Raw genomic sequence first — 23,839 nt, forward strand, 5'->3', positions numbered from 1 at the left:
AGGATTTTCTGGCTAGCCAACCCTAGAATCTGAATCGGGAAAATTACCACTCAATTGTTTCGGATAGCGACCAACAAAATCTTCTGGGATAAGTGCAATCAAAAAAAGAAACTTTTTAAAACCAAATACATTGGCAATAAAGCTTCGCGTTGCAACATCTTCTAATCGAATTTCGAATATTTGAGTTTCCTCTGGAAAGTCGCACCGGGTAGTTCGTTACAATATATTTTATATTTTTTTAAAACCAGCACACAGCTGCCTGCCTTTTCATTTTCTTTACACACTATATTATACTATATTAATGAACTATTAATTAAATTAAATGCGTAGCACTTACAAAGAATTAAAAGTTATGTATACATTGGTTAGTATATCAATATTCTCATAAATATTTGAGTAACAATGAAAACATAGGAAATTCACTTATCAGAGAAGAAGAACGTATTTCTAAGCGACTAGTTCTTTGCAACTCTAATAAATTCTCCCTCTCCCAGATTTTTCCTTGTTGAAGGGAGAATTTTCTGACATTTTATTTCAATGTAGTCGGCTTCCCTTTGCACATTACTGCGCGTTCTAAATCAATGAATGATTTTGTCTTACAGATATTACACACTATTTTAATTCTCTAATAACTCTAACACAGCAACGCTAAATATTTGAACAAACTTTGACTAGTGACCCCATACCAATGCTTTCTAAGACATATTGGAAGAAGGAAATGCATAATAGGCAGCCAAGCAACTATAAGTCGAGAGATTTCTTGTTAAGTTTCAATCAAAAAAGTGTTTTTGATAGTTTGGTGATGAGTTTATTAATATGAACTTGCCACAACCGAATAACAAACATTTTCCTAAAGATCCGCATAAACTAGAATCCAAACAGCTCAAACTTATGATTATAGTAAATAAACTGCATAGAAATGAAATCGGAAACCCGACACATTCAAAACGGGGAACGTCGATATTCAGATTGCTTTCCTCGTATGAGGCTCAGAGTGGAATTGTGGCGTAGCATCCAAAGAGCAGACACCCTCTTCGCGCATATCATATCCGATGAATTTACCCGGATCTAACTTTTTTAATATTCGGTGATGTCCTTTTAAACGTATTCGCGTCTGAATAGAAAGTGTAGCACAATGTCGGCTTAACCCACGCTCCAGGTTAAAGTTATCCCCCTTTGTGGCCTCTGTAAAGTCCGTTCCAAAATTCTTGATTGCAATGAAATTCAACTGACATACATACATCGGATTTGCTTAAATCTACAAAATATTGCAAAATACATGCCTACGCTGGTGACACACAACATTATTGTCACTTTTATACAAATGATTGTGTAATCTTTTTATTTAAAATAAGTTTCGATGTAGTATTACCATTATTAAGTCTGTGTGGATTTGTGTTCTCTGACCGCCAGTATGAGCTAGCCTATACTATATAGCGTTGTTATCTTAATTGCCGCTTTGTTGTATTATTAGTATTGTATTGTACAATTTTTTGATTGTGATTGTGTGCAAGTCATACGCATAATTTATATTTAATAATACTCTTTAGACTTAAAAAAAATATTTCAAGATCCTGACTAAATTGAAATTTGCATTTTAACTAACTAAACTAACTAAAATTAACCAAAGTCAAAAGACATAATTTAGAAGCAGAAGAAAAATTGGTAAGACAATGAAATGTAGATAAAGTATAAAATAAAAGCTCCGTCAAATACAAGGACAAATACAAAAAGGGTAGTTCGGAACTACATGATTTCGAAAAAAGTTATACCAGCAAGATTCTATCAGTAAATCAAAGTTTTGGGTCATCGTTATTGCATTTTAGTCCGAAACTTAAGCAAATGCTTTGGTAATATTTGCCTGAGGCGTAATTTCTCGTCGCTGAATATCTCAGTTATCTTTAGCTATAGAAAAATGCGGTTTGTACTCATTTTGTGTTTGAGCTATGGAGCCTTTTGAAAATGCTTTCGCTTATATACCTTTTCGCGTAGACTTCAGTGTAGTCCTCAGTATACAAGGCTAGGTCAAAAAATTATGACTCACTTTATCGTTTAAAATGAAAATATTTTTAGTTTCAATTGCATTTGAAAAAAAATATATTTTATAAAACAACCTCAAAAATTAGCAATTTCAATAGTTTATATTTTTAAATTATTACTTAGTGGCATGCAACATAAATTTTGAAAGTCTGAAAATGTGTCTGAAAAGAACAATTGCGAAACGACTTACCAACTACAGTTAGATTGTATTGAACGCTCCGAGTTTGGGCGTTTTTGAAGTCAACCCTGCACCTGTAAATGCCCTCGTCGTGCCTCCGCACGTCCTCGATAACTAATTGCGCTGGTTCCGAGATCGTCTGGAAATAGGCACGTGTCCCAAAAACTTCCGGGGCGGACCAGTGTCGCGCCTGAGATAATGGCTTTCCTCTGACGTCGAAACTGTAATTTAAAGCAAATTAATAAGATATTATTAACTATCACAATTTTTTACATTCCGTACCACTAATGACATTAATGTCAACACTAACCATTTCACCAATTTTGATTAGTGTTCCACTTTAAAAATGTGTCGTGTGATCTGAACTAGAATTTTTTTCTTATGCGACTTTCTTGGTTTTGATAAATTTGTCACAGATTTTTCAAAACCACATGGTACAGATTCAATATTAATTTCATTCATTCAAAACATTTAGTTTATATAAATTTTTCCGATTGCTCGGTCATTTTCAAATTTGCAAATGTCAAGTTGTGATATATTTGAAAAAAAAAAACAATAGAATGAGTACAAGGTTGCATTTAAAATAGTGAACTGGTCAAACCGAAGTGATGTATATATTTTTTGACATAAACGGATATTTACCTCAATCATACATGTAGTTAAAATTTTAGTGTCATCCGGTAAATACAATCATTTTCTATCAAGTATTTTATGCTCGGAAAATTAACAAAAACTCCAGTCGGCTGCGACTTATACTCATAGCGCCCGGTTCATACCCAGCTCGCTTAAATACTCCAGACCCTCCAGTTTCTAACCTATCAATGGACAGTGGTAAATAAGATTACCTCGGCCGTTAATGCAAAACTACATCTCAAAAGTTCGGTGCACTTTATTACAGTTTCGAGTGAGGTTCGCTGTACACACCAGGGACCTCTGACTATTGCTGTGCTATCACAGCTCTCGATGCAGCATTTTCATCAAAGCACTTCTTATATTCGCTCCTGACTTAAAAACTGTTTTGATGTTATGTTTTGATTTTTTCGCAATTCGCCTCATCTTTTCTGAGATACCTTTTTTAATAGAAATTATTATTAAGAGTAAAGCGTATGTCTTTGTCACGTGGGCGTACTATAGATTCTGTTTTATAACTACTTATAATGTATAACGACTCTGGCCCAAATGTCTTTTAGGATTCCAGCACCCTTACAGTGTAACTGTAAAGTGTCCCAGTACGTCATAGTTTGGAGGATATCCATAAGAACCTCCCTGTTCTAAAATACCAATTACGACGTCAGCTTATTTTGTTGTTGTTAATTCTGACGGTCTGATGTTACTAAGTGATCGTTTTCTTGCTATTTTGCCAAAAATTATGACTCTACCAATATCTTTTCGTTCAATGATTGTAAATCAGAATTCATTTTATTTAATTGTCCGTATGCTGTCTATTTTAGGTCACATTGTTGGTGAAAAATAAACAAATTTTTTCACGCATTGTGGAATTTTCGGAAACTATCACAAAATAGCTCTTACCATATAGCCACTACACATATAGAGGTTCTGTATATGTTGATAATACTTGACCTACCAACCAAATTGCGCAAAGTGCAACTTAGTGGATGAAACGTAGCGTGGAAGATGAATTTTTACCATAGTATATTACCTAATAGCTATATAGATTTAATCCATTGTCAAATTTTCTAAATATTCAATAGAATTTGTTGAAAATCTCATAGCTACCTAAAACCTGTTTTACCTGTTTTAGGGATTTAGGTACCTGTGCTCAATTTGTAACATGAAATTTTCATTATTTGTTTCCCCTGATAGAATCACTTGTTTTAGGCCCCCCTGTGTATTACAGAGTAACTAGGAATTTATGGATGATAAAAATCGGTATACAAAAACAAGCAGAAATTCACGGCAGACGCTTACGAACGCTTCAATTTTTAGTCAATCTGAAATCTAGCGTATCGCAGAATAAGGTAAGGATATTTCGTTTATGGTCGAGCGTGGTCATTCGACAGGGATAGTAGTCGGTGTGTACAAGAACCGTGCCTTGGATAGTTGGTTAGTTAGTGAAACGCGTGCCAAGTATGTTGTATAAGTTGCAGAGTAGTTGTGCCCGTTATGGAAATAATTGCAAAATGAGTCCCATTAATTTTCTAAATGAATAAATTCTTAGCACTATGTTCTGCTCCTGTGCCTTAGTATTCAAAACTAGAATTATGGTTACTTTCGGGTAGTCGTTGGCAAAATTCGTTCTCAGTTTTAATTGAAAAAAAATTTCTACCTTGGATAATGCCTAAAATGAAAAAGAAAATTTTTGAAGGTAAATTGTGGGAAGCTATTGATTTGTAGATCCCCTTATTATTTACTTGGACATCAAAGACTATAGTTTGTCTGACTGGAAAGATGAATAACTAAAAGTTACAAATATAAGTACTGTAAATAGTATATTATTTTGAACAATATTATTACACTTTAGGTATTTTTATATTTTTCTTACTTCTATCTAAGTTTTTATTTACCTCATAATAGAACGATTAACATATCCATCTTTATAATTATAATGATGAATAGTTATTATCGTATTTATTCTAATAAACTACCTACAGTAACGCCACTGTTACATTACTTTTATTCACCAAACTCGTCTTCCTAATGTATGCAAATAAGTGTGACCCTAATTTGCAAACAATTAGAATTGTGAAAAACTTAAAAACTGAAGTGCAGAATTTATGAGAAACTATCATTAGTATCACTACAATTTATCTGAACTCTTAGATATAACCTTTAAGTTGTCCACCCTGTTTAAGGATCCCTGTCATCGCAAATTTACATTTTATTACTCTCGCGCATTTAGCAACGAAATATAGCAGCAACTACTCCAAATAAGAGCTTAATAAATCTCGTCTTCGATTCGAAATATCGAGAAAGTTCGAGACGTATAAAGCACCCCCCTAACTTGTGTCTGTTTATTTTCGGTTATTTATCCGACAATGGGGCCCTCCTCTCCCAACATCCGTGATATTTGCACTGTACTCGACTCTCTATATATCTTGGAAGGACGCCGCCCGCCTTACGGATTTATACGAGTCGTCGACGGACTTCAGGGACATCCTTTGCAAATACCCTGAGTCCGCTGCGCGCTATTTTTGAAGGGCACTTCTTATTCCATACGCGATACCGAGATTTATAGTTATTGGATGTACTCATAGTTTCAGGTTCGATACGCGACTTTACGTAACTGCCCAAGTTTCGCGCTTTATTGGAAAAATGTTTCTCGGTTTGGCGAGTTTTTGACAAACTTCGAAGATGTACGGCCCGCGTATATGTAAATTGTTTGTTGGTTCGGCGACAATTTTAAAGTTCCGTAAGCTTCTACACTGTAGATGGCGAAGTTTGTTAGTTAAAGGATAATTAAAAATTATAATTCTCAACTTATTCCAAATAAGGTACATAAATAATATAAATAAATTATTTATATTATTTATTATACTACATAGACTAAGTGGCGATGTTTAACTAAATGTTCACTAAATTTTACTGTAAGGAACATCAAAATAATTAAAATATTTTGTACAAAAGTCAAAACCTATATTTTAGATAAGTCTTCCATGTTTGACTGGTATTGTTAGATTTTTTTTGTTGATAATTAGATAAATTATGATAATAAATAATAAAAACTGGTGCTTATGTTTTGAAATTGAAGTAATGTAATATATTCTAATATTTCACTATTACAATACACAATTTAGTAAAAAAAGGAGGTTTATATAAATGAATATATAGGCATGCTGGATTTAATATGTCCATGCATATATACATATGTCTATTAAATATAGATGTAGATGGTAATTTCCTAATACTGGACGCTAACTGCTTAAACAGTTTTGGCTCTTTCTAGAAGAAAAAGCTTTTGCATCTGGCTGTCTTGTGTTTTGGTATGACATAGTTCGACATACGGTGCATTAGGAAACTACAGGGGTTCAGATTATAAGGTGATCCTTAATGTTGTTTCCATTCTGAGAGGCAAGTCGTAAACTCATCTATTTTCTAAACGTGGCACCTTTTGAGATACAGAACAGAATCTTATGGATAGGAAGTTACCGCTCATAATTAATTTCGAAGGAAATAACGGTTATACACTTCGCTCTGACAATAACTTATTTTACAAAGTCGCCAACAAGTTCAAATTGTCATGTCATATAAAATCAAAAGCTTTCAGAATTATTTTATTACACCTGACTAAGTTGTTCAAGAGTAAGAATTTATCTATAACCTTTAAAACGAACAATACACTGAGTACTGCCTTTAAACTGTAGTTTATGTCTGAAGGAAGAAATCCATCAGGATTCATGAACATTTTAATTTGGTGAAAAAATATAAGGACACTGATGGGACCAAATGAAACTAAATCTGCTATCGCTACTCCTCTTTTGTCCACGGAGTATAACTTTTCTCCGAATAAAAATCTCCATAATTTATGAGTGCCTCTCCTAGAAATCAAGGCAAGGTCAAGAAAAGTTCTATCCGTGATTGAGTTAATGAGATTTTCACTTTTTGAACTGATATTGCTCAAAGTTTTGGATGATATTCTCTCAGCAGCAGATAAAGGGAAACATCGGCTTTGGTCTTATCAGATTATAGTAAAGATTTCGATACCTTCAATCATGCTATGATCTGTGCCAAGCTAAAATACTACGGGTTTAAATTTAAGACGATTCAATTGGTTCGTAATTATCTGGATCACAGATATCAGCTAGTTTCGATTGACAATATTAGATGGAAAGCCTTAGTAGTTGTCGGGGGGGGGGGGGGGGGGGTCCCTCGAGGCTCATTATTAGGACCTCTTTTTTTCAGGTACGCCGATGACATGCAAATACATATTTCTTTTTCCCGGTCTGAAGTAGTGGACGCTGCAAGGTGACTAAATAAGTGCTTGGAATCGGTCTTTAAATACTCAAATGATCACGGCTTGAAATTTAATCTGAATAAGTCTGCATTATATATTTTGGGCCGCCCAAAACTTGGATATCTTTATAAATAGGGTTAAAATTCCAGCTGTTGACGAATGTAAAAACTTGGGTACTGGTGGGTTTTAACGTAGGTCCACGTTATTTGCTGCGCTGATTCTTGTTCGATTGAGTGGACTGTATTTTTCGATAACTTTATTTTTTAACTTTTACAACTTAACAAACTTTTACAACTAACAAAAAAAGGAAAAAACATATGAAAATGAATAACGAAGCTTAACGTTTGCTAGCACGGGTTGTAATAATCGAGACCAGCGTCCCGCGGTCTCTCTTAAGTGTCGGCAGCGCCGATCCCTTTTTTGCAGGCAACCCTTTTTTTTACGGTGCTCGCGATGTTGCCGTTGCTGGGCAGTTTTGAAGATTGACCAGGTACCATCATTGATAATGAACTTAGATTTCGTAAACAGGTTTCCAAAAATCTCCAAAACGCTTATATTAATCTCAGCAACATCTATAAAAGTAAAGATATTCTGAACTTTAGATTAAAAAAATATCTCTGTGAAGTTTTGAGGTTTTGAGTCATTTAAATTATTGTAATTTTGTCTATGGATGTGTTGATAAAATATAAATTACATAAAGTACAGAATTCCTGTATTCGATTTATTTATAACCTTAAACGAAGAGGTCATGTAAGTCATAAATTTCACGATTTAAAATGGTTACATATATCGAGCCGAGAAGAATTACATTTTGCTTGTTTTCTTCACAAACTGCTCAAAACTGGATGCCCCTCATATTTGTTGGAAAAACTGAGTTGTAGAAATCGCATTCATATCCGTGGAACCCGCTTCAATTGTCAGTATGAAATACCTAAAATTAAGAAGTCCATGACTAAAAGCTGCTTCTCCCATTGCGCTTTTAAATTTCATTTAAAAAAATATGTCTTGCGGGAAACTACCTAGATTGTTAGTTAGTTCTCTTTATTTAATATTGTTTTTTTTTTATTGTTTTCCTATTTTGATTTATGGCTTGATTCATATCTTTGTAAAATTGGTAATACTAAGTTAAGTTTGCATTGTCTCGTTACATACTAGGTTAAATTAACAGCTCAGCTGACCTTCGTCGAGCTTAAAATAAAGGAGGTTTTATTTATTTATTTAATTTATTTATATCAATTTTTAAAAATATAAACTGCAGGTTTACCGCAACACAGACTTTTTCTCGCACCTATTTGAGATTCAGTCACTTCTCAAAGTATTAAAGGTGTTTATACAAAATATTTTCTTTTCTTTTGAGTGGTCAATTCCAATGTCGTTTTTTGTGTGATTACGCGTCGGCTGTAAAACCAGTTGCGGGGTGTGAAAAGTAAATCGCCGTAAAAGGATAACAAAACAAAAGAAAAGCAATGATCACCTGACCCGAAATTCTGTTTGGCAAAAGAAGCTCCGTAGGATTTTATTCGCCAAGCCGCACGATGGTCTCGGCTATCAAAACCTGTAGTGGAAACTGTAAAATAAACAAAAGGGAAAATCTGAAACGAGGGGGACAAAAGGGGCGGTAGTATTCCGAACCAATTCCGTAGCGGCCATATCAGTAAAAGCGAAATGCAAATTGCGCCGGGGCATATCAACGGACACAACAATGGAACAGAACTGAAATAAAATATAGCCAATTTTAAAGGCTACCTATTCCCCGGGAACAATACTATCCCGTTTAACTATCGGGACGCTATTTGTTAAGAAGACACTTCTCTCTTTTGTGGATCCAACAATGGATTCGGCGTATTAATTAGGGGATAGAGAAACAATGGGGAGAGTTTTGTGTTCGGAGCAGTCAAGTTTTCCGGAGTCGGTGCTGCTGCTGCTTCCTCTACTAATGATTATTCCGTTTTTTGGATCGATACCCGATTGATGTTCCCCCAAAACTTTGTTAATTACGTAAACATTTTGCGACTCTTATTGACAGCTGGCAGCGAGTATAAAAACTTGTAAATGGGGTTTGAATATGGTACTATAAAGGTAAGGCAAGGAGTATGAAATGACGTGCCGATTTTTCGTTTCTCATTGCGAAGGGTTAATTAAATGTAAAATTGCAGTGACAGGTTCTCCGTATTTCAGTTTTTAAGACCTACACACTTCGAATCGGTAGCTTATTAGAATAATGGTCATATCATTGTGATTTATAGTATTCTAATATCAAGTAAATAAAACATATATAAGTAAGAATAATATGGAAATAGATAAGTTGTAATAAATATTATTTATTATATCCATCATTTACCTAAGTTTCGTCCAGATAATAAATATTCCAGTGTTCCTTTCCAAACTGCTGTCAAATATCGTCTTTCCTGGTAGATAACTTCATCTTTTGTCTATTAAAAATTTTTTCCTGATTCTTTTCTTCTTGAACTTTCCTTTGATGGCTTGATGGGACCGCGTCTATTTGCGCAGTACTATTCAAACACATTTCAACTATTTTTGCAACTCCGAATGTTGATATTTGGTGACGCAGAACTTTGATCGCATTGAGAATAATAATTTTACCATTTTTAGAAACCCCAAATTTACTAATTGGTTTCTCGGCAGCAGAAAACACTAGCCATATTCAATAACAACTGTCGGAAAGTAGAGTTCGCCGAACCGTATACCGGTTTTACAATCTTTTATGGTTTTCACTTCGGAATGAGTTTGACAGCGAAAGGGACCATTCTTTTCAGCAGGTGATAAGACTGTTTTATTTCAAAAGTAGGGAAATTTTCTTTGATTAAACTGTTACATTAATTCACATTAGTGTGCTTCCTAAAACAGTCCCTACTTGAGGTTGCTCGATTTTAAGTTGTATTTGCCATTGATAGGTTGATCTATACTAAAAATACATTAGAAAGCTTAAACTGATTTTCAATTTAAGGGTTTAATATATTTTCCCAGGAAAGCAATACAAAATCTTATGTAGATAATTGAATTATAATGGATGTTTTCCCAGTTTGCTATTGGTTGATTTGTGGGGGTTGATGAAATCGCAGAATGCTGGCAGTTTCATGAAACACTATGTTCTTAGCCATCGAAGCTTTGGAATAATTTCTGTTCCGTCTTATGTTAATTAGTAATTACCAACTTACTGTTATTCAATTGTTTTGCAAGACTCAGTGGGCCATTTTTATTGAGGAACCATATATATTTTATTAAAATTTATTTCTAACCAAATACTAACATTATTCAATTTTGTTGAATGGATTTTTCACTGCATGGACTAATAATAATCGAGGAATATCACCTATGAAACTCTACACAAATCCGCCAGCTTTCACCATTTGTATGCACGAAGTACTGTTTTGAAACGTCATTGTTTAATTGCGAATCTATTTATTGAGGGTTACAAAGAGAAACCCAAGCCAGGTAGGCCTGCGGTTAGGTCTTAATAAAAATTTACCAAAGTTAAATAGCAGATGATCTCGTGAAAGTCGTACATCGTTCGGAACAGTATAACTATGATTCTAATTTTAGACAAGTACTCGTCCGTCTAACTGCCACTCTCCGGACCCTTGATAATTATCGTATCGTATGGATAAGGCTAAGACCAGGAAGTTTTATATTTCATTAATAATATATAGCTCTCCCGCAGAAGCAGAGGATAACATACCCGTTTTGGTTGCTTATAATGGGTGTTTTTTTTCGATGTATAGAACTTTAAGTTGGCATTACTGTTCAAGATGGCGACCGATTTATGAGCTGTCGAGTGATTTATTCTCATTTTGGTTTGGCAATTCATCATAAATAGACTCACGCCTGAACAACGCTTGCAAATAGTGCAATTTTATTTCGAAAATAATAGTTCTGTGCGGAATACGTATCGGGCACTACGTCCATTTTATCGTCGACAAAATCGTCCATCAGAGCAGTTAATGCGATTAACCATGGAACGTTTTCGCACCACGTTTACTCTTATTGATAACTCGCTTCCCCAGAGACGCCGTACGGTGCTTAAAGAAGAAGCTATTGCTGCTGTAGAGCGTAGCATTGAGGAAGACCCGAATGAGTTCATGCGCCATCGAGCACAGGAATTGGATCTGTGTCCATCCACTTTATGTAAGATTTTGCGGAAGGATCTTGGTTTACGTGCTTACAAAATCCAACTCGTGCAAGAATTGAAGCCAAACGATCATCAAGTAAAACGAGATTGCCGTTGTTCCCGATTTTCATAAGCGAATTTTGTTTAGCGATGAAGCGCACTTCCGGTTGAATGGCTACGTCAACAAACAAAACTGCCGCATTTGAAGCGAAGCTAATCCTCAAGTGTATGTCGAAACACCGTTACATCCAGAAAAACTGACTCTTTGGTGTGCTTTATGGGCTGGTGGAATCATTGGTCCGTACTTCTTCAAAAACGATGATGGCCAGAACGTTACAGTCAATGGTGATCGGTATAGAGCTATGATTACTAACTCTTTCATTCCTGAATTGAATAACCATGATGTCCAGGAGATGTGGTTTCAACAAGACTGCGCAACATGTCAAACAGCTCGTGCCACAATCGATTTATTGAAAGACACGTTTGGTGAACTGTGAATTGACCTCCAAGATCTTGTGATTTAACGCCGCTAGACTCCTTTCTGTGGGGCTATGTAAAGTCATTGGTCTATGCGGATAAGCCACAAACGCTTGACCATTTGGAAGACAACATTCGCCGTGTTATTGCCGAGATACGGCCACAAATGTTGGAAAAAGTAATCGAAAATCGAAAAATCTATATTTAAAATGTAATGCCACAAGATTATCTTTCGGATAAATAAAATTCATGTCAATCGAATAATCCATCGTTGTTTTATTGCAACTTAAAGTTCTATACATAGAAAAAAAACACCCCTTACAATATCAACATGAAATGTGTAGCCTAACAAGACAATGATGCGTGTCAATAAAATATGCGAAAAACTCAGAAATTTCCAAATACAGAAAATTCTACTCCCTCTATTTTAGAAGCTGGAAAATATCCTAATGTTTGCAAACAAAAAATACATCGTTAAGGGGTCGTTTTTCGTTTAAGTAACCCTGTAGACTTACATTCAACAACATCAACTGAAATTAAAATGTCCATCGAATAAGTACCATCAGTGCTGTACACCGGAATCAATCAGAGCGTATATTGAATCGACTTTCAATTTCTAGTTGAAAATTAAAAATTTCCATGCACTCCATAATCCGGAGAACCGGGAAGCGATGAGAAAAAATCGTGACTCCCAGTCAAACACAGACATATCCGCACATATCTCTCGCATTGTAATTGCACTTTAATCATTTAGATATTGCAATCACGACCAGAACGTTTCGCCGTGATATGAGTCTCTGTGCATGGTGGTGTTACACGACGGCGGAGACGATCTCTATTCCGTCGTAATTGCAAAACAAAAATCCCCGCAATCCTGACGCATGCCGCGACGGGAATAAATTCCCGACCCAATTACGTTGAGTTCTCTTTCTATTTCCGTATGAATTTCCCGAAACGGTTTTGATTTGAGTGCTCCGCGTTCGCCACCTAGGGGGTGGTGTTCACCAGGTAGACGCCGTGTCAAGTACGAACAAAAGAGCGAGAAAAAAATCAGCAGCAATATCGATTTTGCAAGATAAATTTAGTTTAGAAGGAGACGGGTAGTAATAGGTTAAGTCTGTTCATAGTTATAAGATACGAATTAAGGAAAGACCCGGGCAAGCTGTAAGAATGAAATATGGCCGAACAGGTCCGTACTTTGCTTAGAATTTAATTATTTGGGGTCTTGTTAGTAAAGATACTACACAATATTTATTTTTTTATGTATGTATTTATCTTTAAATCTAAAATAAAATTACAAATTATTTTTATTTCCTACTTAAATTACTTAAAATTATTCACATAATATCTCAGTATGACTATCGCCTGTTCTAATTATTATGTGTTCTATATTATTTGCAATATGGATATACGATTGTTCTGCTTTTTCTATATGTTTAACAGAATTTGCCCAACTTTGTGGAGGAATTTTAAAAACTTCGGTTTCTATAAGTTTGAGGATATCGGAGTTAAGACGGGGAAAAACATTGTTACGACGAATGGCAGATTTCAGTTGGTGCCAAACATGTTCAATGGGATTAAATATACAGTGGTAAGGTCTTAAAACTGTATGCCCTAGATTTTTTGCATAATTATCACAGACGTATTCCTTTTGTAGGTTCAAGCTTTGTAGAACCTCAATTAATTGCTTTTTGGTATATTCTTCGTGAAAATAAATGTCATTGTTATACATGTAGTTTTGAATTGTTGCTTTTGTGTCACATGATTAAGGGATTTTAGTCAATTGTCTACTGTGATAACTTGCATTGTCCATTACAATGCTATTAGGAGGAATGTTTGGAACTAGTTTGTTTTTAAACCAACTTTCAAATAAATCAGCGGTGGTGTCTTCATGGTAATCCAGAGAAGAATCTTTAATATTTTTCGCAGACAGAGAAAGTCCATTTAGAATCCAACAATCTTTAGAGCCAGCATGCAAAGTAGTTATTCTTTTACCTCTTTTTGATGGCGCGTTTGTTTTACACTTATCAGTTGAGTCAATCCAACCCTTTTCCGAGGTATCATGAATGTCGCACCAGGTTTCATCTAAGTAAATAATTGGCCTTTGTTGTTCTCCGTAAATCCTAATTTTTTCTAGATATTCCAGTCACCATTTCCGAATTCTAAAAGATTCCATTAAAACTTGCCTTTTGTCAATTTTTTAAAATCTAAAACCCATGTGTTGAGTACAGTTCCATAAGGCAGTTCTGTCACATTTAACACCGGTTTCATCTTTTTCAAGCCTCCTAATTAAGCTATATAATGTAGGCACGCTTTGTTCCTCCTATAACTGGTAAATTTTACGCCGAATTATATCTTGATCACTTTCATCTACACTCGAGAAAATGACAGCAGCTTTTTTTTCCTCGCTGAAATGGGATTAAAGAGGCTTGCTTGCTGGCACCACTTTCAATGAGAGTCAAATAAGCGTTGTTTATAACTTCCTTAGTGTCAATAGAATAGTGTTTTCTACATTTGGACAGCAGCATCTCCTGCTGGAAAATAGACTTACACCTAAATGTTAACATGTTACTTTACTAAACAGAATTCTCTACATTTAAATAGCAACAGGAAGGATGTTTGTGTAATATGTTTCAGTCTACAGGAATTGCGGGAAATATAAGAAAACAATTAAGCTGCAAGTTGAATTTTTATTAAAACAAGTACAAGAATTCCCCTTTAAAACCACAAGTCCTTGCAAAATCAATATAGGAATTACCGGAATTAGTTCAGCTGGAACAAGAAGAACAGTACATGAATTTTCAGAGAATTACCAGGAATTCTAGGCAATTATTCAAAATTTGGGGTATTCAGTTGGTAGCTCACCTACTACTCACACAATGTGACACTGATTAAATAGAAGCAGTCTTCTCAATAAATAGTGATTTTGTACATCTGCTTGTTGCATTCGGGACTACTTGAGTAGGAAAAATAAGAATATGTACAACTTGTGAAATAGAGATCTTCATTACTCTGCGAGTATTATCGCAATTCTTGCTTGGCTCGAGAGTAAACAATGTCCTTGACTCCTATCATCTACCTCCCTTGTGTAAATAACTATTTAGTACAAGGTTTTGGGTTTTTCTATCCATAAATTGGGATTAGCCCCATAACTTGGGACTGATCCAAGTTTTTTATTCCTTTTTTTTGTAGACATGCATATATGTCTGTTTCCAATTTTTGGATATAACAATCATTTTCCAGATAGTGTCATTCAATTTACATTTTATTTTTAGTTTATCAAAAGATGAAATTGTACGGAAACAATGGATAACATTCCTTGTTGAAAATGAAGCTTCCAGGGAGACTGACAACTTTAGAAGAGTATCTATATGCAAAGATTACGTCAATCCTTTAAGCTACATGAGAGGTGAAAAGGTAGGCAGTCTTTTAGGTCGATATTGTTATCAGTTGTACATGGGGTTACATGTTTTCTGGTCAATCTAATCCAGACCGATGGAAATTTCTCAGATATTTTCACCTTCCTGACGTCTCAAAAGTTTTAAAAATTCTGCATTTAATGTGTGATTGTGACAATATTCAAGGATATTTTTCCATTTAGCATGTTGATGCAGCGGCGTTTGTTTGGCTTTATTTCTAAAAATCATATTAATAATTTCTTTCCTAAGTAAAACTAGAGCAAACACCAGCAGATATTTAATCATCAGCGGTAGTCAAAACAACATGACTAGTTACATAGAGGTCTGGCACAAAACAACCCACGATCATCAGTTTTAAAAAGATTTTAAGGCACAATACCATATTGTTAACAAGTGCAGCTGATTTAAATTTTGTTTCGAATTGACAGTTCATGAAATTTTTGCTTTAGTTATTCTTTTAATAATTAACAATAGTGTAAATATTGTTAAATAAATATTATGCTATTTATTCTTCTTATCGCGTTTATAAGCAACAATGTATTTTATTCTTTTCAATAAAGGTCTTATTAATTAATTCATGTATTTATTCATTTATATTTTCACTCTGATTTCATTCTTTTAACGTGGTACTATATTTTCTGTGAATGCTATTACAATTAGTAAGGTAAGTCTCAGTTATTTCATGAACCACAATCATGTCTACAAAACCAGTCTTCTGTGAATCTAGAACAACAAATATTTTTTACACTTTTAAAACGTTTCGAGCATTTCTGGAAAAGTAATCTACTTTTAGTCGAGATCAAAAAAGTATGGCTAAATTTTTGTGTGAAGCATCTAAAGTCCGGTAAAAAAAATGCAACTTTACATGTACCTCTGAATGTACTTTTAGCTACAATTGCTGTTACACATTTTTATTTTAACCGGAAACTGAAAACACGATGCAATTTTTGCGAGAAAAATGCGATTGCTTATTTTGAAATTTTATTTTTCATATGTTGTTTGTTAAATTTTGAACAATACTTTTTAGCGTTAGTGTTAAATGCAAAAATGTTTTTACCACGCATATGTTTTGTGGGTGTATAAGAAAAATCCATAATTGCAATACTGGAAACGAGAGAAAGGATGATGTTTCTTTCAAGTGCTGAATTTATTATTTATTATGCAACAAGTGCGGTAAACGGCATTTCACGCACTAGTTTATTTGACACGAGCGGAGCGCAGCGGAGAGAGTGTTTAATAAAAGAGTGACTTAAAAAGTTTATCGAACGTGTTTCATACTATACTTTTTCTACGACCGTTATTTCTGTGTACATTTTCGTAAAACAACATGAAAACATTCACTGACATGACAGAATTGACAAACGTCAAATTTCAAGGCGTGGGAAATATATCTGAAAACATCCGATTGCAGACGTGGTAAAAAAACTCTTGTCTGTAAAATACTTACTTGCACACCGATCAAGTGCGCGGGAAGCGTCACTTTACCATATTAGTTTCCCACGGATCCGATCCACTTCGGACATTTCCGGGACTTTACCGCACGGATTTGGAAACAATCGAATGTTTAGGTATTTCCAACGCCTTTGAATTTTGACTTTTGTCAATTTTGACGGTCATGTCAGTGAATGTATTTTGCGAAAATGTACCCAAAAACTAACGCGTAGAAAAAGTATAGTATGCAACACGTTCGGTAAACTTTTTAACTTACTCGTTTATTAAACACTCGCTCCGCTGCGGTCCGCTAGTGTCAAATAAACTAGTGCGTCAAATGCCGTTTACCGCATTTGTTGCATAATATAATATTACAGATGGGAGTAGAAAAAATTCATTATATACTATCTATATTAACTTATTAATCCCTTAAAACTAATTTCTGCGCAATTCTCTTACATTTAGGGCTAATTTAGGTTAAATATTGAAATACAGATTTTCTAAACAAATTGGTTAGTGACTTGTTTTCAAAAAATATATTTTCTTGGTTATGTTTTTCTGTATCTACGACTTTTTTAGCAAATTGTCCTTTGGCACTTTTCATAATTACATATTTAGGAAGCGAAACTTGCGTCGATAATAATGAGCGTTCTATTAATAGGAGTTGCTCCTTGCACATTTTTTGCACTCAGTTTTTTCCCCTGCGGTATTTAGTATCTCAAAGTTATATTTAAACATTTAAGAGCCATTCTTCGACTTTATTGATATTTTCAATAGAGGTTAAACCTATAAATTTATGAAAACTAAAGGTTTACGTCGAGTTACACGCACAAATTGGGAAAGAATTATACTGATGTCGATGCTATATACCCTGCAGTTACAAGTACATTACTTACATTTGCCACTACTTTTCCACACCTTAACTCGTTTTTTGCCTGAAAATTCAATAAGATTTCGACATGTTTTTAGAAAATACTTTCCAAAAAATGCAACGTCCCAACAATCTTAACCGCGACTTTGGTGTTTATCTTTCATCAATATGGGAATCAGTGATCCGATACAATGTTCATGCTCCTCCTTTAGTTCCACACCCCTCAAAGAATAGTAAATTAGAATCCGGAGAAAGTTTCAGTTAAGCTCTGAAGAAGCAAACAGGATGATGGGCGTAACGTCAATAAGTTAGATTTTTCAACAACCGACGCAGTAGGAATCCAGTTTATCAAACGTGTTGCATACTCTACTTTTTCTACGACCGTTAGTTTTTTTGGTACATTTTTGCAAAACAACACGAATACATTCACTGACATGACCATCAGAATTGACAAACGTCAAAATTCAATCCGTGCGGTAATATTCCGGAAATGTCCGAAGGGGCTCGGATCCGTGGGACAAGAAACTCACGTGGTAAAGTGACGCTTTACGCAAGCTAGATAGGTGTATAATTAACTATTTTACAGAAAGGAGTACACAAATTAAATATCGGTGAAAATATTGTCTTGGTTCGAATTCGAAAAATGAAGTAATATATTGGATATTCCATTTAAAATAAGGAATTTAGCTTTGAGATTGTTGCGATTACATTTTCGTTGCAATTTTTCGACAAAAAAAAATTTTGGAACATAAAATAATCCTGCAACAATAACCCTTCTTCACACACCCCTATAGGGTTAGTCTTGGTGGGCCTAGAGATAAGCCCATTTCCAAGATATTTTGTTATTAGACCTGTGAAGTTTTTTGTAAAATTGCTTTTGAATTATTGGCAATGTCAGCTCCCGAATTCATTATTTCGGTATTATTTTTGAATAATTATGACTGTAATAGAGAAAAGAAACATTCGAAAAAATATAAAATTTAGTAATTTAGTTTATTATCAATGATAATAATAATAATAATAATAAATTAATTAGTAATAGTAATACAATATTTTTAAAAAATATTGCCTAAGTGAAAATATCCATTCTTGAAACATTTTTTTAAAACAGAGGCAGTAATACAAAAATTATAGATTGATAAAATATTTTAACAATATGCTTATCGCGACTGATAAACACTAATCTAATAGCAACGCATACAATTTGTCAAAAAGATTGCCCCTCACTTAAAATGTTTGGCGTAAAAGGTTTTTCGCGAAGGCTGCTGTGAAATTCGCCGTTACGCTTTCGACCTTCTGCGTATATCTTCATCTCCGGGCATTAAAAATTAATGTCCGCATGCACGGCAGCCAAAGTCGAAGTTGCAATTTATTGCGGCGCAACAAACGGTGACGTATGGAGAGGCATTTCCGGATTTAACACTATCGTTTTTCGTCGGCATTTCACGAATAATTTAATCGAATTTTATGCCACATTAAATAGTTGTCCAATCCGCCCGATTTTAATTTACTTGAAATGTTTGCATGATCAATAAACGTTGTACAACACTTTAGGTGCCGTTCTTAGAAAGGGAAAATTAAATAAATAATATTTTTCCATTCCCTATACCCAATTATGAATGGATCAAGCGCGAAAAATTGCACTTTAAGGCATCAGCTTCGTTACCCACGGTCGCGACCCACTTCGGACATTTTCGGTATTTTAGTTACGGGTTTGGGAGCGATCGGGCGTTTAATCAATGTTTTAGTCACCGTATTTTGGAACTTCTCAATTCTGACGTTCACATCACACGTACCTAATTGTACCTAAACTAACCAAAGCTAGTAATGGTGACTCGCTTCGCTGTGCATCGTTCGTGATTATGCTGTTTCTTAATTATCGAAGTGTGAAACTTAGTGGCTTTGGCTATATTCCCATGATTGTTTTCAAGAGTCATGGGAGTGGCAGGTAGTCGTTCCACCTGTGCCTTAGTCTTTAGTTACTTTCCGGCAGTTGTTGGCAAAGTTGACACTCGAAAATGGGCAGCGTTTTTGAATTTACACTGAGAAACGGATTAGTACAACATAGTACAAATTATTATTTTTATTGTGTCAATGGCTCTTGGCCATCAAAATCCAAAATTCAGAATTGCAAAAATACTTGAAATGTGTTCGAATATGATGGACTTGCATACGAGGAAAGGCGAGGACCCATCAGGTCACCAAAGAGTAGTACACAAAGAAAAGAAACTAATGAATGAGAATGAAACGATTGCTTGAAAAAAGAAATGCCCACCTTGTACAGAATAATATCTGAAATGAAAAAGAATAATTTCGTTTCATCTATAAGTAGGAATAAATTGGGAAAAGCTTTGAAGTTGTCCACTTTCGCGAACTACTTTGGGCATTTCCAGAACTTCAGTTTGGACTCGGCCGAACTTTTTCAGTAGATTTTAGCCATGGTATTGCTACGTTTGTCGTACTTCTTCTTTTTGGCGAGCCCTGTTCATATACGCACGTTGCCGATCCCTTAGGCTTCTGCATTCTCTGTATCATATGTAAGGTGCCGTTCTTAGTTTGCCGAAAGCGGCATCTATTCCCCACCAGTACACTTGGCACAGTGAGTACTTGACACCTCTAAGAGTGTGACCAAGGTTAGATATCTTTCGCTCCTTTACGACGTCTAGAAGCTCTCTCTGTACACCGGCCTTTCTCAGGACTTCATCGTTAGGTGTATGTGCGGTCCAGGGAATATGCAGAAGCCTACCTAATGTTGTTAGTACTTCAACGGGCTCACAAAAAAAAACTAAATGATAAAGGGGATGTAAACTTTTATCGTAGCGTTAAATGGCCACGCTCCTCAGACTATAAATGGTGATTCACTACTCGAAAGTTGGTTAAAATTGTGGGGTATGTCCTACTTTTGCCCAAGCCACCCAGTTGGGGAGGGGGAGTAAAACACAAGCAAGATTAGACCTCGAATAGTGAAAAACTGATTATCACAAACCGAGAAAGGAGGAGTATTAGATACGAAAAAAAGTCTAGGCCTTAAGTTAACAGCAATCGTCTATTGTTATTAAACAAAGTCTCCAAAAAAGGGGGAAATAACCAAAAGTACGAGTTTGGTGTTACATAAGGCATAAGCTTCCAAACAAATGGTTATAAATAATCGTTTCAGCTTTACGGTCTTGAACGCTCAATCTTTACATAAGCCGGCCACATAACAGGCATGTAATACACAAAAGCTCGAAATCAACACATTCCGCTTTAGGATGTATTCACAAAAGAAAATATCTGTCGCTGGTTGTCCGAACAAACTAGTGCTTGTTATTTTGATAGGGCCATTTACAATTCCCGGAAATAAAAGGCTTAAAAGGAAGAAGAACCACCCTAAGTACCCAGTTACATCATGCTGTGCCAGAAGAGGCCACGTGATAGGGAACAAAAAGTGAAATTTCAAGATACCATTTATTGTATAACAGCTTACCAGATTGTTAGTGGCTAGCTAGTTATCGGAGTTGTCTAAATTCGTTTTACCCAATATATTCAAATCCACTCCGATCGGTTATATCCGCATTAGCGTTCTAAATTAAAAAGAGCCCGCCAGGAGCTTGTTCTTTTAATATTGAAAATACCAAAAAAACACAAAAAGATTTCATTGGTCGATAAAAAGTATCCAACCGATTTGATATTCCCTGGCGGTGACAGACGGTTGCGACTCTGGTTAATTCCGGGCGAATTGACATTTGGCTCGGGATCCAACACAGCGTGGCAACATAGGTAAGTTGCTGCTTTCTTTTACTTTAAGCGAGAGTGCCTTGACTTTGAAAGTTCTAACCCTAATTACGTTTTTCTACTCCCGTCTGTAAAATACCTAATTGCCCACCGATCTAGCGTGCGGGAAGCGTCGCTTTTCCACGACAGTTTCCTTTCCCACGAATCTGAGCCACTTCGGACATTTCCGGGATTTTACCGTACGGGTTAGGGAGCAATCGGATGTTTTCGGAGTAATTTCCCATGCTTTGAATTTTGACGCTTGTCAATTCTGCCGGCGATGACAGTGAATGTATTAGTGTTGTTTTGCGAAAACGTACCCAAAAACTAACGGTTGTAAAAAAAGTATAGTATGCAACAAGTTCGGTAAACTTTTTAACTAACTCGTTTATTAAAAACTCGTTCCGCTGCGCTCGTATCAAATAAACTCGTGAGTTAAATGCCGTTTACCGCACTTGTTGCATATTATACTATTTTTCTACTCCCGTCTATAAAATACCTAATTACCCATCGATCTAGCGTGCGGGAAGCGTCATTACCACGTCAGTTTTGTTTCCCATGAATCTGATCCACTTCGGACATTTCCAAGATTTTACCGCACGGATTGGGGAACAATTGAATGTTTGCGGAGATATTTCCCACGCTTTGAATTTTGACGTTTGTCAATTCTGACGGTCATGTCAGTGAATGTATTGGTATCGTTTTGCGAAAATGCACCCAACAACTAATGGTCGTAGAAAAAGTATAGTATACAACACGTTCGGTAAACTTTTTAACTCACTCGATTATTAAAAACTCGCTCCGCTGCGCTCAGCTCGTGTCAAATAAACTAGTGAGTCAAATACCGTTTTCCGCAATTGTTGTATATAAACAAAGCAAAATTGAAGGTTAGTACCTGCTTTTTCTTGCTTATACAATTTTAAAAATTTAATCCTTTTAAAAGCTCTACCCTTTGATGATTTTTCCTCCAATTACAGTCCTTTTCTTTCATTAAACCCCTTAATGATCAATTATAAAAGTTAAGCAACATAACCTGTTTAAATTGTATTTATTCCGTTTTTTATGTAACATATCAAATAATACACCTCACTGCGAAATAGAAGACAAGTTGTGTGTTGAAAGCAAAGTAGTATCAGGGGTGCTTGAAGGATCAATCTTGGGGCCGCTATTATTTTTACTGTATATGTGTGATTTGGGTACCGCGCCGCAGTTTTGGCAATCTCAGTCATATACTGACGATACCCAGCTTGTTTATATTTTTGATTCTTCCATTATGATGATGTTAGACATACTTTAAGGGTAAATGAAAAGATACTTGCATATTGAGATAAATGGGGAACCGTTGTAGTTTGCTACCAAGACCAAAGATTTAGGAGTAAGATTTAGTGAGGTAATTTCAAATTTAAGTAAAAGAACTTACCTTTTACTTAAGACTCTATATGCCAATAAACATGTATTGAACTTTAAAGTTATGAAAAAACTCTGTTAGTCATATATTACGTATGCATTCTCATATTGCCTCGTCTTGTTTTATGCATGTTTAACAATCCTTGATCGTCAACGCCTTCAAAAAATACAAAGCAACTGTTCTAGGTTTGTATATGGCTTAACGAAATATGACCACATGTCCCCTAAAATTAAATTGTTGCAGTGGTTGAAATAGACAAATTATTTGAATACCTATTCGCTGTGTTAATATACAAGATCTTAAAGGCTTCTAGCCCTCCCTATATAAAAGATAAACTAGTTTTTCGCTGTGTAACCCACAACGTAAATATTAATAAGAATATGCTAACTGTGCCTCAACACAGATCTGCTCTCTACGAACGGGGGTTTACCTATAATGAAACGAAAGAATCTTAACGGCGTGTTATTAGATCAATAAAGTGCTGATTGATACCTGACACCTACTTTCTTTTTCTTTTGTTTATATTTTATTTTTCTTTACTAAGGGTTCTTTTGTTATAACTTGTATTGTTAAAAAGGTGTATAATATATAGATTAATTGTGTTTTAATGTTGAGTAGCTGACTTAGTCGCCTTTAGATATTTTAGTATTATCTATCTCAATTCTCAGTAAACACTATTATTATTATTATTATTATTATTATTATTATTATTATTATTATTCTCACTTTTCCCACAAACATCCCAGTGTCGAGTATTTTATAGCTCTTACCTCTCAATAAATCAGTTTTTATTTTGGGGTATATATAAACATGTTTTTTCCATATTTTACCTTGTTCTGGCAGTTCTTTGACGTTATTTCACGGCTTAATTATACGTTAATATGTACTTTTATTATGACATGAGGAAAATGTTTATAGGTCGCATATTATTATTTAAAACCATGTAATTATTGTTCCGAAAAAAAAAGTTAAAATTTGACATTTAGAAAATAGTACTTTAGTAGGGAAAGTTTGAAGAGAAGATAGTGGATTGAGGGGTTTAGGTGTGGAAAAAATTGAAGGGAATAATAAGTTCTAATCAGAAAAAAAACGGAGAATACAGCACGCCATGAAACATATGTGGAGAGTGTGCCAGGAAATAAAAAATGACACCAGATAGGCGTTAGTGAAGTAGCGAATGAAAGATGGAGATAGAAAACGGAAGAGGGGAAGGAAAGAAAA

The 23,839-nt window shown here is 35.1% G+C and overlaps 1 protein-coding gene across 1 annotated transcript in view; it reads right to left on the reverse strand.

The window, feature by feature from the left end:
* LOC132700937 (nephrin) overlaps positions 1-23,839 on the reverse strand; it is a 746,572-nt gene that overhangs the window by 89,351 nt on the left and 633,382 nt on the right. Inside the window, exon 3 of the mRNA XM_060668540.1 lies at positions 2,231-2,439. Within this exon, the coding sequence (XP_060524523.1) occupies positions 2,231-2,439 (209 nt within the window). The remainder of the gene's footprint in view (positions 1-2,230; positions 2,440-23,839) is intronic.

This window comes from Cylas formicarius, unplaced genomic scaffold (assembly GCF_029955315.1).
Source record: "Cylas formicarius isolate icCylForm1 unplaced genomic scaffold, icCylForm1.1 PGA_scaffold_10__41_contigs__length_53128322, whole genome shotgun sequence".
NCBI classification, from domain to species: domain Eukaryota; kingdom Metazoa; phylum Arthropoda; class Insecta; order Coleoptera; family Brentidae; genus Cylas; species Cylas formicarius.